At 30.4% G+C, this 17,582-nt stretch overlaps 1 protein-coding gene across 2 annotated transcripts; it reads right to left on the bottom strand.

Annotated features, from left to right (window-relative positions):
- Positions 1-6,471: 6,471 nt before the first annotated feature.
- Positions 6,472-17,075, bottom strand: LOC145959501 (uncharacterized). 2 transcript variants are annotated; one of them, XR_014435067.1, is made up of 15 exons: positions 16,400-17,075; positions 15,518-15,671; positions 14,255-14,877; positions 13,341-13,517; positions 12,124-12,488; positions 11,735-11,998; positions 11,280-11,639; positions 10,917-11,157; positions 10,631-10,842; positions 10,306-10,459; positions 9,860-10,113; positions 9,611-9,782; positions 8,716-8,888; positions 8,458-8,556; positions 6,472-7,990 (listed from the first exon to the last, which is right to left on the bottom strand). XR_014435067.1 is itself a non-coding variant. In XM_083078397.1 (14 exons), the coding sequence occupies exons 1-14, from the start codon at positions 16,799-16,801 to the stop codon at positions 7,885-7,887; spliced, it is 3,657 nt and encodes a 1,218-aa protein (XP_082934523.1). In that variant the 5' UTR covers positions 16,802-17,075; the 3' UTR covers positions 6,472-7,884. The 2 variants fall into 2 exon arrangements, 1 of the variants encoding a protein (XP_082934523.1); XM_083078397.1 differs by lacking the exon at positions 8,458-8,556.
- Between the last annotated feature and the right edge of the window lie 507 nt (positions 17,076-17,582).

The following is a 17,582-nucleotide window of genomic DNA, read 5'->3' as shown; positions in this document are numbered from 1 at the left end:
TAAATTTTAATATAAATGAGAAATGACGAATTTGCGATCCTCTCTCTCTCTCTCTCTCTCTCTCTCTCTCTCTCTCTCTATATATATATATATATATTTTTTTTTTTTTTTTATTATATGAATGCAATGAGCAACGACATATTGTTTAAGAACAATCATGTTTTCTTTACATTAACTGATTCCTCTTATTATTCTGTACATAAAATTATTAAAGTAAAATAATTGAAAAATGAACATTTTATCAGATATTTTATAATTTATATAAAATTATGTCAACTTAAAGAATCAAATATCTCGTTAACTATTCAATGTGTGTGTGTGTGTGTGTGTGTGTAGCGTACACGGGAGTTATGTGAGCAAGCGAGAAGGTAATAAGAGAGAGCAAAATGGCAATAAGAGTGAGCGAGATAGCAATAGCACGAGCAACGAAGACTCGGAAATCGAGTGTTTCTTGCAGCCTGGCATATTATTTCTCTCTCGCTCGCTCCTATTACTATCTCGCTCGCTTCTGTTATTGTTTACTCGCTCTTACGTACTCATGTATTGTCATGCTCATCTCGTTATCAAATCTGCCGCTGGCAAGCGGCCGATGACAAATTATGACAAATAAATAAGTTAATTATTTTAAGATATATTTATAAGGGTAAGGGAGTAATTTTAATGGAATAATGAAAATTTTGCGATTAAAATAACATCAAACACGGTATCAATCGGATAAACGTAGTTAAATATATAATCAAAATTTTTATTATCAGACCAATTAAAAATTATCCGATTTACGTCGTGTTTGATATCATTTTAATCGCAAAAATCTCAATAATTCATTAAAATTACTTTCAAATGAATAAAATAAAAAATAGGAGTTTCAGTTTTTATTTTATAAGATGTTTACATTCGCGAGGAAGCCGAGTCCGCTTATCTTTACGACCTGTCAAGTGCGAGAGCGACAGCGAAACCGCGAGTCGAGAGCGAGCGAGATGACCTATCATCAAAGAATTCCGAAGTCTCTTACAATCGGCTTCTTCACTTCCTCTATCCATTCGCAATTTACGAGATTATAAAGTAAAAACTGAAACTTTTATTTTTTATTTTATCGATATGAAAGTAATTTTAATGAATTATTGAGATTTTTGCGATTAAAATGATATAAAACACGACGTAAATCGGATAATTTTTAATTGGTCTGATAATAAAAATTTTGATTATATATTTAACTACGTTTATCCGATTGATACCGTGTTTGATGTTATTTTAATCGCAAAATTTTCATTATTCCATTAAAATTACTCCCTTACTCTTATAAATATATCTTAAAATAATTAACTTATTTATTTGTCATAATTTGTCATCGGCCGCTTGCCAGCGGCAGATTTGATAACGAGATGAGCATGACAATACATGAGTACGTAAGAGCGAGTGAAACAATAACAGAAGCGAGCGAGATAGTAATAGGAGCGAGCGAGAGAGAAATAATATGCCAGGCTGCAAGAAACACTCGATTTCCGAGTCTTCGTTGCTCGTGCTATTGCTATCTCGCTCACTCTTATTGCCATTTTGCTCTCTCTTATTACCTTCTCGCTTGCTCACATAACTCCCGTGTACGCTACACACACACACACACACACACACACACACACACACACACACACACACACACACACACACACACACACACACACACACACACACACATTGAATAGTTAACGAGATATTTGATTCTTTAAGTTGACATAATTTTATATAAATTATAAAATATCTGATAAAATGTTCATTTTTCAATTATTTTACTTTAATAATTTTATGTACAGAATAATAAGAGGAATCAGTTAATGTAAAGAAAACATGATTGTTCTTAAACAATATGTCGTTGCTCATTGCATTCATATAATAAAAAAAAAATATATATATATATATATATATATATATATATAGAGAGAGAGAGAGAGAGAGAGAGAGAGAGAGAGGATCGCAAATTCGTCATTTCTCATTTATATTAAAATTTATTTGATATACGTGAGCACCTTGCTATACAGCACTGGTGCTACCGACATTTTGTGCACATAGCGCGGAACAGAATCAGAAATTGTGCACCTTATATGTTACCCTCTGAGAACATTCGTGCACCTTGGCTTCGTAGTTTAGGTGCACGTTTTCAAGGTCCACAGAGGGCGTATCGCTTTCAGGGATCACCTAAAAGCGGGCCGTGACACCTCTCATTCTTCTCTCTGCGCGAAATAAAGGAGTTGAATAGTAACGCCATCTAAACTTCTCTCTCGCTTACTCTTTCGTTTTTCGTTCTCTCTCACACATTTAAATACTCAGTTTAAATGCCTACCTAAGTATATCGCGTAATAAATGACTTTTACATGTCGTTCGCGCCAATTTATCATTGTTTATTTTATTATAAATATTAATAACATTGTATATAATTAATTATATATTTATCTTTTGTATTTTTTATTTTTATATTTTTTTTTGCTTTTTGAATATATTATAACAATCTTCTCTCTATATATATCATTAAAATATATTATTTTGAGTTCTAACATCATTATATCGACGCTGTTAGCAAGCATTAACAGCAGCTCTTTCTGAACTCATGTTTGTATCAATGAGTTTGAAAGAGAAGAAAAATGAGAGAGTAAGCGAGAAAGAAGTTTAGATGGCGTTACGATCAACTCGTTTATTTCGCGCATGCGCACTCCGTTTTGGCCAACACTGACATCAAAGGTGCCGACAGGGAGTTGCGCTACTGTATATACTGTGACATCGATAAGATTTATTATTAAGATGTATTTTAATGTTTTCATTATTTTCATGTGTATACGTGACGTAAACCAGAGAGTATATATTTCAGTGACATAAACTCATCTGCTCTAACCGCCATCTTACCTGTGATCCAAGTGTTCTCTGGTGTACATTGGAGCATGCGACGCGAACAAAACTTTTATGTGCTTCCACCTTACGACTAAATAAAACCGTCACACGAAAATCGACGGTATGGCCTCTCTCAGGATATACGATGTTTGATAAATATTAGAAAATTAAATGCTCGTAGAACACAGTAAACTAAATAGAAAAGTTCTTTATCATTTTGCAAATAATTTCCCAGAGTAATTATGATATATATTGAAATATTTTAAAATATAATAATAATATTAACAATAAATACAGGGTGTCAGGCAATTTTTGACCTTCACGAAGTAAGAAGGTAGATTGGCTCAAATTAAGAAGGAAGGTACTATACTATTTTGCGATATTCGCAATAATTAACGAAAAATTAATTAAAGAAGATCGGCCAATGCGCGTGGCTAGAAGCACACGACGGCGAAGGCGGTCTGACTGTAACATAATGGTGGCGCGCGGCGAAGCGGTGATTGGGGAGGGGAGGAGCGATGAGTGTGTAAGCGCGTGGCGAAGGCTCCTCCCCTCCCCAATCACCACTTCGCCGCGCGTCGCCATTATGTTACAGTCAGACCACCTTCGCCGTCGTGTGCTTCGAGCCACGCGCATTGGTCGATCTTCTTTAATTAATTTTTCGTTAATTATTGCGAATATCGCAAAATAGTATAGTAGCTTCCTTCTTAATTTGAGCCAATCTACCTTCACACTTCGGGACTGTCAAAATTTCCCTGCCACCCTGTATAAAAAAGTACATATTAATAAATAATTATTTATATCTGTGATTGGAATTTATTTGTTTATATCGTTGTAATATTAATAATCTTCCATTTAATATTACAAAGAAATTATCGGTTAGTGCAAATTTAGAAATTCTAATTTGCCCACTAATGTTAGACTTTACATTTTGTACAATCTTGATAATTCAGATGTTCATTATCGATTATTTTCGTACATATTGATAGTATTAATCCTTAAGATCTTGATGTTAAGAAATTATTCTGGATATTATAATTATAATTTCTTATTCGACTTTATATATTATATACAAACATTCATATATTTTATAAATGTATATACAGGGTGTCCCATTTTAATGTCCCACCCCAAATAACTTTCTTATTTTTAATTTTAGAAAAAGATGTTTCAGACAAAAGTTGTATGGTTTCAAGGGGGACATAAGGTGGTGTCATTAGTTTGATCTTGAATAGTTGCTTCAAGGTCACGTAAAGGTCACCTTCAATTTTTTAAATGAAACCCCTTACTTTCTATTGCATATTCTTGTAGCTTATTTCGAGAGCTTTCCAAAACACTATAATTAAGTACCTTTTCGTTAAGTACTTTCCGAGTTATGAGGCTTGAAATCATTTCTTAATTTTACATAAACCATAAAATATCTAGTAAAATATTCATTTTTCGATTATCTTACCTTAATACTTTTATGTACAAAATAATGAGAGGAATCAATTGGTGTAAAGAAAACACATAATTGTTTCGAAAGAAAAAATGTAATTTGCAATTAACAATTACATTTTTTTTTTCGAAACAATTATGTGTTTTCTTTACACCAATTGATTTCTCTCATTATTTTGTACATAAAAGTATTATGGTAAGATAATCGAAAAAAGAATATTTTACAAGATATTTTACGGTTTATGTAAAATTAAGAAATGATTTCAAGCCTCATAACTTGGAAAGTACTTAATGAAAACTAACTTAATTATAGTGTTTTGGAAAGCTCTCGAGATGAGCTGCAAGAATATGTAATAAAAAGTAGGCAATTCCATTTAAAAAATTGAAAGTGGCCTTCACGTGACCTTCAAGTAACTATTCAAGGTCAAACTAATGACACCACCTTATGTCCCCCTTGAAACCATATAACTTTTGTCTGAAACATCTTTTTCTAAAATTAAAAATAAGAAAGTTATTTGGGGTGGGACATTAAAATGGGACACCCTGTATAATATAAATTCGAATAAAATCAAATTAAATATAATCAAATATAATATTAATATGTGCATAAATAAATGTACATGTGCATGCATTGTTATTTACTTACATATTATTATTTTTTATCATTATTATTTACTTACATATTATTATGATATACATGTTATTGTGATTGAATAACACTTTTATTTAAGATGCAGTGTTATATTTCATTATTTTATATAATATTTCGCAATTGTACATATTTCAATAAAATTTCACAACATCACAACAAAATTTAATTAATTGTAGAATGGAACTTAACGTGCTTATATAGCTGTAGATTCTGAATATACAAAAATATATTGCATTCTTATTACAATTGTATATACGTATGCGCTGCTGCGTTCTTCCTAGCGTATGACAAAACAAGATGCCAAATACATATATCTCATTACATGTGTACAAAATATACAATGTGTACAGAAAAACACAATACACAGATCATATTAATAAAAAAGTAATATACAATGTCGCTAATAGTAAAAATTATTAAAATATAGTAATAATTATTTAAAAAAATTTTTGGCAAAATAAAATACTTATGAATATACATATCGTTGTGTGTTTGATAAATCAATCTAGAAAAGTGAGGATTTTAACAAGCAAATTTTTTTATCAATTTTCATAATATGAATAATTCAGACTTCTGTGTTTATTGTATATTTATATGGATAACTAACAGCACAACAAATCGCATAAACGAATTAGAATATAATTCTTTTAATCCTCATATTTCCAGTTATAAAATTAAAATGATATAATATGCCCATGCAACACTTTATGTACTTTGATGTATCTATCTTGAAGATATAATGATCTGTGTTTATGTGTGCACATTGGAAGCCCGTTTTTCTTTAAGAAGAAAAGAAAAGAAAAAAAAAACCGAAATGAATATGCAGAACATTATAAGACTGTACAATCGCAAAATCGTATCTTTTTAATTACATGCACAAGTTTGTTAACGAAAGGACCAACTTTTAATATGCGACATTTACATGAGGATGAAATAAATTCTTTCTATCAAATAATTAAATGTTTTCTCTCGCAGAATATAATACATTTTGAAGAAAGATATCTAATTATTTTGCCACAAATGATCGAATATAATTAAAAACGAATTTTAATTTTAATATATAAACACATCACATTTTTATATTATTTGTAATAGTATTAACAAATTTTGTATAACATAGAATGAATCTCTAGAATCAAATACATATATAAGTCAAAACTTATATAAGTATGGAAGCTATCATTTATTTAATAATTTCTAATAAACAAATTTATATTACTATCATGTTCAACTCAGTCACTTTTTAATCTTGTCATATCACATTCTTTTGTAATCTTTATTTCATAATTACATGTTGAAAAATATGTTGTAAATTAATAAATATGCTGTAAATTACATCAACAAAAAATATAAATCAATATCTCAATCTAAACTTCCAATTTTGTAATGAAAATATAATTATTAAAGAAGAACAAATACAATTATTAAAGAAGAAACTATTTGAAAAATTACTTGAGGATAATGGAACTTACATTGAGAATTATGTAATAAAGAAAGCATTAATATAACTTTTATCATAATGCTTGTAATATGCACAATAATTTGAATAAATTTTACAAAATTCTCTAGAAAATTCAGATAAAATTTTCATTAAATTTATATGAGAATAACAAGCATATATATATATATGTATGATGATGAACAAGTGATACAATTTTCTAAACAAGTATTCATGTATAAAATATGTCTTATGTTATATCAATGTGTCATCTAATATTACCTGCTCGAATATGTTACAGAGATAATTTAATTTAGAGAATCAAATCATAGAAAAATTCTTTAGTTTTCACATAAAATTGAAAAAAAGGATATACAATTAAACTGAGTGACATTGATATATACATCTTAATGATTAAGATCATTGTAAAGCTTTTTATGATCACATTAAATTATTGTAAAGAAAAAATTTTAATTTATTTACGCGCTTTGAAACAGACACACTGTAGCACGTTATTTTTTCTATATCAATAATTATTCTAACAGAGAGGAATCGCGAGCATCAATGTGAGTGTGTATTGACAATTACAAACAATGATGTACATATAATCATTCGATCAACTAAGATCAACTAATACGACAAAAAAAGATTTACAGATTTGTGAAGACTTTTCTCAGGTTTTTGTTTTTGATGAAAAAAAATTCTCCCTAGATTATTATTCGAGTAATGCGAGGACATGTATATCTTATAATTAGGTAAATTGGCTGCATCGATGGAACAAGATGCGATGTAGATACAAATATTTGTACATAAACGCTACGCGATTGGTCCAATCGTAATTAAACCAATGACACACACATATTTCTCGATATACTTTTAATACTCTCTACATAAATAGATATCGTACATATCGTATATATCGTTGCACATCTTTTCACTTGATAATTAGGACATCTTGCGTGTGAGATTTCCCTTTATATATTTCTTTTTTCTTTTTCTCTAATATCATTATCCATATAAAACACTGTTTAACTACGTTTAGGCAATATTTTGCTCTTTATATATAATGAGAAATATAAATTAAATTGAGAAAAAAAAAGAGAACGTCTTTTTCCTTACAAATACAATTGAACAATAAAAAAATAAATAAAACAATTGGACGTTTTAACATTAATATAGCAAAATCCTCAGCATATAATTTTTAAGTATCACCTTTGACAGGAAAGCACCATTTTTTTAACTCAGAAATTTTTATAAACATGCGAGATTCATTGCACAAATTTATATTATATAAGAGAATTTTTCAAATAGAATTACATTTGTATCTCGCTAAAATCGTTTTAAATATAGGTATACAGGAGCGCTCATTTTCTTATACATAACATCCTGTAAAATTTATCCATTCTTACGATTTATATACAAGAATTTTTGTAATTGGCTTTACACTAGTTGTTCGTTTACCCACAATTCTGAGACAATCCTAATATAGAGAGGTTTCATCTGCGGATATGACCGGTTCTTCATCACTCCAGTCGCTGACTGCTAATCCTACTGATCCGTGAAAACTTTGCGATCTCGCTACATGGCTAAAATCAAATATAAATACATGTAACAATATATGCATTGAATTATAGAAAATAAAAAATGCAAATATCTCGCATTTTATTTACATACTATCTTATTAAAGAAAAGCAATTTTAATAATGCATATTTGTATTGTACATTTCAATATTAAACAAACAAAAATTATTAAATAATTATATGTATATTATATTAGTGTCAATTATAACATTTCTTCAATACAATTCTTCGATTATGTATTATGTAATTATAGTGTTATAATTGGTAAGACCAAAAGGATAATAGAAAACTGCAAAATGGATAAATTAATGCAGAATCAAGGCACACATAATATCTCTTTTCCATCATTTTGGAAATCTCAAATTGGCTGGACACTCTAAGTTAGTGCAATACAAAGAACAAGCATGTGTCAGTAAAAGGTGTCTCATTTTTTAAAAAGCAAAAGAATTATCTATAAATGTTAGAGATGTACCTCTTGAGAGAATATATAGCATAAAATGTTCAAACAATTTTATGCTACACACTTGCTTATTTTGCCACACTATTTTTAAATTATCAATCGCTATTGGTCCTAATAACAATAAAATCATCTTTTCAATTAGTTGAATGATGAAATCCGGATAATGTAAAAGAGTCCAAAAGACATTTTTATAATAACTTCTGAACTTGTTTGAGAAAATTTCTTTATTATTTCTTCTTTTATGTAAAGCTGACTTGATTACAAACTTACCTTGGTGATAGATTTGTATTGATAGTTTTCTTTGCCAAGCCCGCTTTTCTTCGTCCTTCCATTGCCGCTTTCATGGGATCATAGCTTTTGCGACGTTTCCAATTTTGCATTTCGACTTCTCGTACATTTGGCATTGGAGGCTTTTTTGGTTCCTTTGATTTATTTTTAGGCACCTGCACATATATATTCATTACATATATATTGTGTATTATTATATTTATATTAAAAATGTTATTTGGAAAACAGATATATATACAGGAGCAATAGTCATGCGAAGAAATAAACTCTGCAGATCAAACTGAATCAAAAAGTCCTTTATCATTTTTTTTTATTTGAATTAGAGTTGTCGCAATTTGACGAATTAAAAATGGCAAAAAGAAGGACTAGACATATAGGCCCATATTCTGAATCCTCTTTTATCGATAAAAGTGCTCCTAAAAGCGGCCTGTAGCCAATCAGAAGGCTTATATGCCACTTTTAGAGGCACTTTTATCGATAAAAGAGGATTCAGAATATGGGCCATAGTTAACAATTTATATATATATAAAATTACATATGTAAAAACATTGAAACAATGTGAAAAATAGAGTAAGAAAATTACGATTTTATATATGATTTCAAAACTCATATTTCTAGTGAAAATTCAATTATAGATTTTAAAATCACAAATGCAACAGCTTTCTTCTTTTTGACATTTTTAACTTGTAATATTACTAATAATTATAATTTGAATAAAAAAAATAGTAAAAAGCTAAAAAAATATTTAAGTATATTTAGTGAATTTTGTAGATTAAGTTTAATCTACAAAATTCACTAAATATACTTTACTTAAATATTTCATCACATGACTTGATAACACTTCATCGCTTTATTATACCTTATATATTAAACTTACCATACTCAAAGCTCTACTAATTCGCGCGCCAGGTCGTCCAGATTCCATTCTAGTAACGTTAGAAAAGAACTCAGATTTGCTACGAGTATCGTGTGATAAATTTTTGGCTCTGTTCACATTGGAAGACACAGGTTTTGTTCTTTGGAGATCCAATTTTATTCTATTACGCAAACTAAAAGAAGTGAGAGGCATACATAGAGAAACATTATTAAAATAGAATGCACGGAAGATATATATGTGCACACATACCTAAATTCTTTATTATATTTAGTACTGGAAATAGGAGATTGTGCCATAGCATGTCGTTCGTCACTGCTCTCGGTGTCGCTCGGATGGCGCATTCCTTTCAATATATTCTGACGTAGACTACGACTTGTATCTTCGTCGCTCTCGTTATCGGAGTCCAGCGGAGGACGATATCCCGTCATGCGAGCCGACATAGCGGATACAACATTCTGAGTGGTTTGGAGATAAGATGAAGTTTCCAAGTCACTATCGCTCTCCTATCGAAAGAATTCAGACTTTACAATTGGGCTTAAAATATATGCATTTTATATAATTAGAAAAATCTCACTAAGAAAGTTATAAAATGATGATTAATAGTTAAGGCGAAAAATTTTGATGGATTCTTAAGCATGAGTAAAATGCTTCATGATTTAAATACATGATTTAAGTCTGATTAAATGCATATTTACTTCAAGTTGCGGACTGCTAGGTGGTGGTACTTGATTCCTGGTACCTGACTCCTCATAGTGATAATCTAATTCATTATCTGACCAGTCATTCGCTAACGAGAGAGCACCTCCTGTACCGTGAAAACTTGCGGATCTCAGCACAGAATTGTCATGGCTGGAATATATATTGTATATACATAAATTGCGATTGTTCGGTGAACATTTCATATATTTATTACACAGATATGTATACAAAAATGAGCAATTCTATGAAAAGGATTTTCTTTTCTTATTTTATCGATCTCGAAGTTTTGACATTTAAATTCGGGACACCTTGTATACTCACTTCCCGGTACTGTCTTCGGTACTGTGATGTTTCTTCGTGTTGTCCATTAATTTCTTTCTCCCTTCAGCTGCTGCTTTCATCGGATCGTAACTTTTCCGTCTTTTCCAATTCTGAAACTCCACTTCCTTAGATGTGAGAGTGGAATTACTTCTACCAGATTTTTTGTGATCTTTACTTGACTTTTGATTCGTTTTTTGACTATTGGAAGAATGCTAAAAAAAGAGAAATTATATTTAAGATATCTTATAATAAGTATAATATAATTATACATAAACGCGACGCTTACATTAGGCTTCGGGGCTCTCATACTAAATCTCCCGGTATCAGTCCTAGATATAGACGGTGTTTTGAACTTCGTTAGTTCTGCTTTTTTCGATGATTCTTTATTATGCGCTCCAACACTGTTTGTGCGACTACGATGATAGTTCTGCTTATTTGCAAGCGTTGCAGTCTTTACTTCCGACTGCGCTCTTCTACGTCTTTCTTCGGGGGTTGTATTCGGTGTTGTGTCGGATTCACAATTTAATCTGTAAGGAATACATGCATTTAATTTAATTGTAATTTAATCTTGTCATACAAAGTAAAGCAAACGAATTCTGAAACATTGTATTTTCCAATATTTGATAAATTTAATTTATATGACACACACCTTGCTCTTCTTATGCTGAAAGCCCTATTTAACTTGATCCCAGATGAAATTGGTGTCAAAGGAGATTTTCTTTGTTGTTCACCTGTTTCGCTGCTACTATCAGAAGCAACAACAAATTTTCCTCTCGATGATATTCTGTCAATGTCATTACTATTGAAACTGCTGCGACGCGACACAAAATTCTGTGACTTTATGTTTCTGATACTCGCGTTACTTGATGATCTCTGTATATTAAGATGCCGTTGAAATTCTGGACTATTTTGTAACATATTAGGCGCTTTAATAGATATGTCTTTATCAAAATAACTGGTTCTTTCATGATAATTTGTAGTGCTGTTAGATTTTCTCAGCATATACGGACTGTAAAACAAATTAACATGTGTAAAATATATTTATCTTTTTCAAATTTTGTATGAGATGTTTAAGAAATAATGTGTCTAAAAAAAAGTATGTACCTGTTTTCAACACATGTAAAATATCCTATATTTTTCGTTTCTGATGACTTTGTCAGAAGCTTAGATCTTTCTAAAATGGGAGAATTAAGGACTTTTGTTGCGGCAACCTTACGACTCAGAATTGGACTATTGGTCAGTTTTGGTATAGGTGGTCTGAGACGGCTTAAGACAGGACTATTTGTGTGCTTGAAATCACTTTCTTTATATTTCATACTATTCTTTCTGGACGTATTAGATTCCGTTGTATCTGAAGCATACTCTTTCCTGTATTAGAGAAGAATTTTTTAAAGTATGGAAAAAACTTGCTAATTATATTTATACTATATGTAGTCATCAGAATCTGTATTTATCTATGGCAAAAAAAATATAATGTAAAATGAATCAATCACCTATCTAGAGAGTTGCTTCTTCTCTCCAAACGGAGAGTTGTCATGACTTGGGACGGGCTATTCGATAATTCTACATTAGTATCAGCAGTCTTCGATTTGGTTGAACTTAAGTATTTTCGGACGCTGCGTCTATTTTCGTTGCTATTCGCTCGTCGAAACAATGAGTCAGACAAGCTACCGCGTCTACCTACAGTACTATGTACAGGTGTACGCTGTGAGCTGTTGGGCGGCGTATTGTAACTATTGCTGGTATCGTCATCGGATTCACCGCCGGAGTCTATAATCTGATGTTGATTTGAAACTAAATTGATTCTTTCTTTTATTCGCACATACGTATCTGTACTCACGTTACTGTCGGAATGTTCCTGCATGCAAAATAATACAAATTTTTTAGAAATGATAATTTAGAAAGACAAACGGTAATTAAACTATGTATCTTACTTTGTAAAGTTAGAGAAAATTGCCTCCTTCAAATTTTATAAAATTTTATATATATATATATTTTTTTTATAAAAATACGTACACACACAAAATTCACTTAAAGTGTCATAAAATATTTTCAAAACTTGACAGTGTACAAAAATATATTAGATAAAATTAATAGAATTTTGAGAAGAAAAAAAAGTTGATAATATAAAGTTTTATCTAAAATCATTTTCCAAGTTTACATAAAGGTCAATCTAATTTTGTTTTAAATAGAATTACATATGTAATTATATGTCTACTCATTATAAATTCATGTCTTCTTAAAAATAACTGTTTTCTTTACACTAATTGATTTTTCTTAACATTTTTTACATAAAAAAAATATCGAGGCAAGAAAAAATGAATATTATACGAGATTTTTATAGTAAATGTAAAAATATATCAAATTGAGATATAAATTATTCAAAATTTTTGATCACACATTCTTTATCTTTATAACTTTTTATACAGAATATTGCGAAGAATCAATTTATATAAATAAATTAGGATAATTCCATTTTGAAAAACTAGGGAGCTAAAAATATAGAAATTTAATCTTGAGGATTTTAGTTAAAATTCAACTTTTTTCCTTCTCAGTCTCATCAATTTTGTCTGCAACATTTTTTGTATGTCAACTTTTGAAGAAAACATCTTGTAGCCTTTTTGTGAAACACCCTATGTGAGTATATGTGTGTGTCAAAAATCCTATTCTTTAAGAGACATTTTGTCTCTTAAGATTACATGATGCATACATAACGATTACGCAATCCTCGTTGAGATCTAGTATGAATCGGGGATGGTATTTTGGTGGGACTTAGAGGCGGTGTACGACCTGTCGTGCCGCCTATTATAGGAGGTAACGAATTGTGTTCCGCTACTTGAGTCGCCCATTCCGATATCCAAGTATTATTATCACGAGAAATACTCATCTGCAAAATAAAAAATTGTTATATCTTAAATATTTGAGCAAGAAAATCAAATGCATATATATAGAATATGTATATATATGAATTATTAAAACTGCTTTCTAAGATATCTTCATAAATATTGATTTTGCACAAAAATATTTCAGAAAAAAGAAAATTTCAGAAAATTTAAATAATTTTGAAAAAGTTATGTCTTGGTTGTCTCAACATTTTTTAGATAGAGGTGCCAAGTTTTGAAAGTCATCTTTATTTTTTTTTAAATGGCATTACCTAATTTATTTATTCATTTATTAAATCAATTCTTTTTAATATTCAGCGTAAAAAGTTATAAAAATAGAGTGACCAAAATTGAATAGTTTACGAAATATTTTATATTTTAATTTAATATATAATTTTATATAAACTATGGAATACCTCGTAAAAATATTCATTTTCCGATTATTTTATACATTATCTCAATTCTTTTATACACAAAATCAGAGAAATTAATGTGTAAAGAAAACACATAATTGTTATTAATAAAAAAATATAAATTTATAACAAGCATATATATACTACATATTCTTTTTAAACAATTATGTTTTCTTTACACCAACTGATTATTGCTCTCATCATTTTATATTCATTTTAAAAATTTATAAAATCAATATTTATGAAAATATCTTAGAAAGCAATATTGTAGTATAGTCTTTGTAGTGTGATTTACCCTGTATATGTAAATATATTTACGTTATATTTACCTTAAAATTATGAACGTACGCTTCGTTGCTTTCATCTTCCGTTAAAACACCGACACTAAAAACTTTGTCGATGTCCATTCTCGCTTTTTCCTCATCGGTATAATCTTTATGAATGGTATACGTTCCAGTCTCGCTCACTGCACCGTCAGAAGCGGCATCGACATTACTGACATTAAATACATCCAGATTAGTATCCGCTAAATCATCCGCGTCGAGATTCATCGCGTAATTGCTCGACAAAGCACTCTCTCTTTCGTTTGTGTTTCTTATATTAAAATCATCGGTGAGATAATTCATATTAGATACTTTATTATCTTCGAAATCATTTGCTTCTTCGCTCTCGTGAGCGATATACTCAATATTTTTCGTGTATTGCTTCTCGTTTTCGTCATCGTCGTAATTGCTAATTTGAACGCGACTTAAATCATTTATTGTTGCGGATCTTTGAGACGTCCAATATTCGTTTTCGTTAGATTCGAATTCCAAGGAGAGGCTTTGTGACCATATATTACGTCGTATTTCACCATCATTAGATCTCGTCTTTAAATATTTATTCTGATGATCTACATTTTCATTAGCAAACGTCTTTGTGCTAGAATCTGCTTTCGAAGGATTCTTCATACCTAAAAAACACATGTATAATAGTTTAGATTTTGAAAATAAAATATAAGAAATAATGAAATTTTATCATTTATAAATGTACATATATATGCAATTCTCTTTTTTTTCTAAATTGGTCTTTATTTACTATTCAGAGATAGTTTTAACTTGCTAACGCATATATATTTGTAAGTTAAAAATAATAATGTTATTGTAAAAGTAATGATAAAATTATTGATATACATTTATGGCAGAAAATCATACAATTTCCGATATAAAAACAGTTATGACATCAAAGTCATTAATATGTCAGTTGGCTAGATCACTCAAAATGGATAGAAAGTACTTGTAAAGAATATTAAGAAGCTTGAAGGACATGATTTCATCATGACTCATCTATCACAGATATTCAGTACAATCAAATACAAGATTTACACTGAAGTCTTTTCATTAGACTATTTCCAGTATATAAATTTAATCTTGTAAATAACTATCAATTTTTTATTTATATACAACAATATATATTTCTTTTATTAACAAGATTATATTTTTAAAATTTTAAATGATAATTAGAAGATACAAAATCATTTTTTAAAATTAAAAACATAATCCTCATATTATTTAATCTTAAAAAAAAGAATAAAAAATGATATATAAATTTACCTAGTTGTTTAAGTCTTTCTGATAATTGATCAGTTTTTCGCTTCGTTTCATCCTCGCTACTAAAGTAACCTTCCGAATGAGTGCTAGGAACTTTCTGCTTTTGTCCCAAGTTTGGAGATAATATAGCGCTTGGCTTCTTTGATTTTATTTCTACCTAAAAGTATATAGTAACTATAAATTATTTTAGTTTTAATTAGTTTATAGTAACTATAAATATCTAAATTCTTTAATAAAAGATTCAACATTATGCTTAAATCAATTAAGATATTACATCAAGAGAGAGAAGGAGAAATGATTTGTAAATAATTTGTATGTGTTAATAATTTTATAACACAGAATATATCCAAAAAGTGTGTATAAAATATACATCTATTTCAAATATTAAAAGAAAATTTATCAAATATGCTTAACAAATTAGTTTTCATCAAAAGTATATCATCAGAAGAGTTGAAGGTTATTAATAACAAGATTAGACAAATTAAAGCTCATTTATATCCTCGTGGAGGATTCTTTCAATATCTTTTACAAAAAAGCACTAATTTGCTAAGACTTTATATTTTTTTGAATATTTAAAATAAATATATAATTATTTTTCGAATATCCTATGACCTTAGAAAAGCCAATCTAAAGATATGATGAGATTAGATTTATGATCTAAAGAAAGCCAATCGAAAAGAGGATTTGTAAAAAATTCAAGAGTCTGCAAGGTAAAAAATTCATGAGTACGTAAGTTTTCAAATAGTATAAATAATTATTGTAATTTTTTCTCTTTCTCCCTTTTGTAAGGTTCTTAAATATACAAAAATATATGTACTTATGAAATGACAAATCAACTGACAATCAGCTGATCAGAATTTGACAGAATGACAGAGTTTTGAATACCTTGGACATGGAGAGATTCCGCCTGTGCCTGGCGTTATACCTCTCGAACAGATTGTGGTACTTGGCCGTGTCCACTTCTTTGTTGTTATCAAATTCGATGGTGTAGGCTATTGGAGTCTGAGATGCGTTAGTTCCTCGCGACGAGTTCGCGGTGATGCCCTCTCCACGTTTTTCCTCCGCTGCATTCTTACCATTTTCGTGAACGCGAGCACGCAGCCCGTCGTTCGACTCCTCGTTGTCATTCCTTACGTCATCGTCGTGACGCGGCGATGGTTCGTTCGTCAGCGTATTATCGTTGACCTCCGTCTCAACGTCGCCCGATTCTATCGATGAATTCGTGGCGAGGCCGGTGTCAGTCTCCCTGGACGACGTCACCTCCGTCACTTCCACGTTCGTTTCCATTTAACATGCCAGTCGTAAACATCCGTGAATGAATAGTGCGGATCCGACGTCTCTTGCGTTCTTCCAAGTCGTCGAAATTGCTTCTTCTTTTTCTTTCTCTACGAGGGCATAACGCCCTCGCATAGATAGATTCCGGACGCAGAACGCATACGATATAACACACGAGATTTCTCTGATAAATCGACAAAGATGTGTCTACTACTGTATTATATACATACGCCCCCATTAACCGCCATTGCTGCCATTGACCACCTTTGACGACTGAAAATGTCAACATCCATCGCCGGCAACTGACTAGCGCGAAAATTGCTATAAATATTAGGGCGCATTCACATCTTGGCAAAAAAGCAAAAAGCCAATCAAAACTTGCGCTGATAATAAGCAGGGTGCCAACACAGACATCTATACTATATACTAGACCGCTAACTTGCGTCAAATACATGTCCACGAAATTTATGTACTAAATTCTCACGCATGCGTAACGTTGGTGGACAGCAGTCACGTTTGTGATTGGTTGATGTTATGTACAATGTACATAGGCTGCTTTCCTTTTAGGAGACACACATCGACACAAGTTAACACACTCGAACACAGTTTGTCACGGATAAATGGAACGCGTTATGTACAGTATGTGCCGTATGTGCACGAACTAATACCTAACCTTAGATTTATCACATCAAACATGCATCAGATTTATCGTAAAAACGTGTTTTAAAATTTTATAAATGTATGTATTATAATCACGGACTTAGGATATAGGGACGGAGTATAAGCTAGAGGG

This window comes from Camponotus vicinus, unplaced genomic scaffold (genome assembly GCF_025532165.1).
Source record: "Camponotus vicinus isolate PSW18456_S1 unplaced genomic scaffold, iyCamVici1.0 SCAF_1, whole genome shotgun sequence".
NCBI classification, from domain to species: Eukaryota; Metazoa; Arthropoda; class Insecta; order Hymenoptera; family Formicidae; genus Camponotus; species Camponotus vicinus.
Note: the sequence above shows the minus strand (reverse complement) of the source record. Positions and strands in the feature narration are given on the sequence as shown.

Coding starts and splice junctions, on each gene's coding strand:
- LOC145959501 (XM_083078397.1), bottom strand. CDS start 16,801: ATGGAAACGAACGTGGAAGTGACGGAGGTGACGTCGTCCAGGGAGACT. Junction 10,114..10,305: donor CTAGCAGTCCGCAACTTGAA/GTAAATATGCAT, acceptor TTCTTTCGATAG/GAGAGCGATAGTGACTTGGA. Junction 8,889..9,610: donor TTAGTAGAGCTTTGAGTATG/GTAAGTTTAATA, acceptor ATATATGTGCAG/GTGCCTAAAAATAAATCAAA.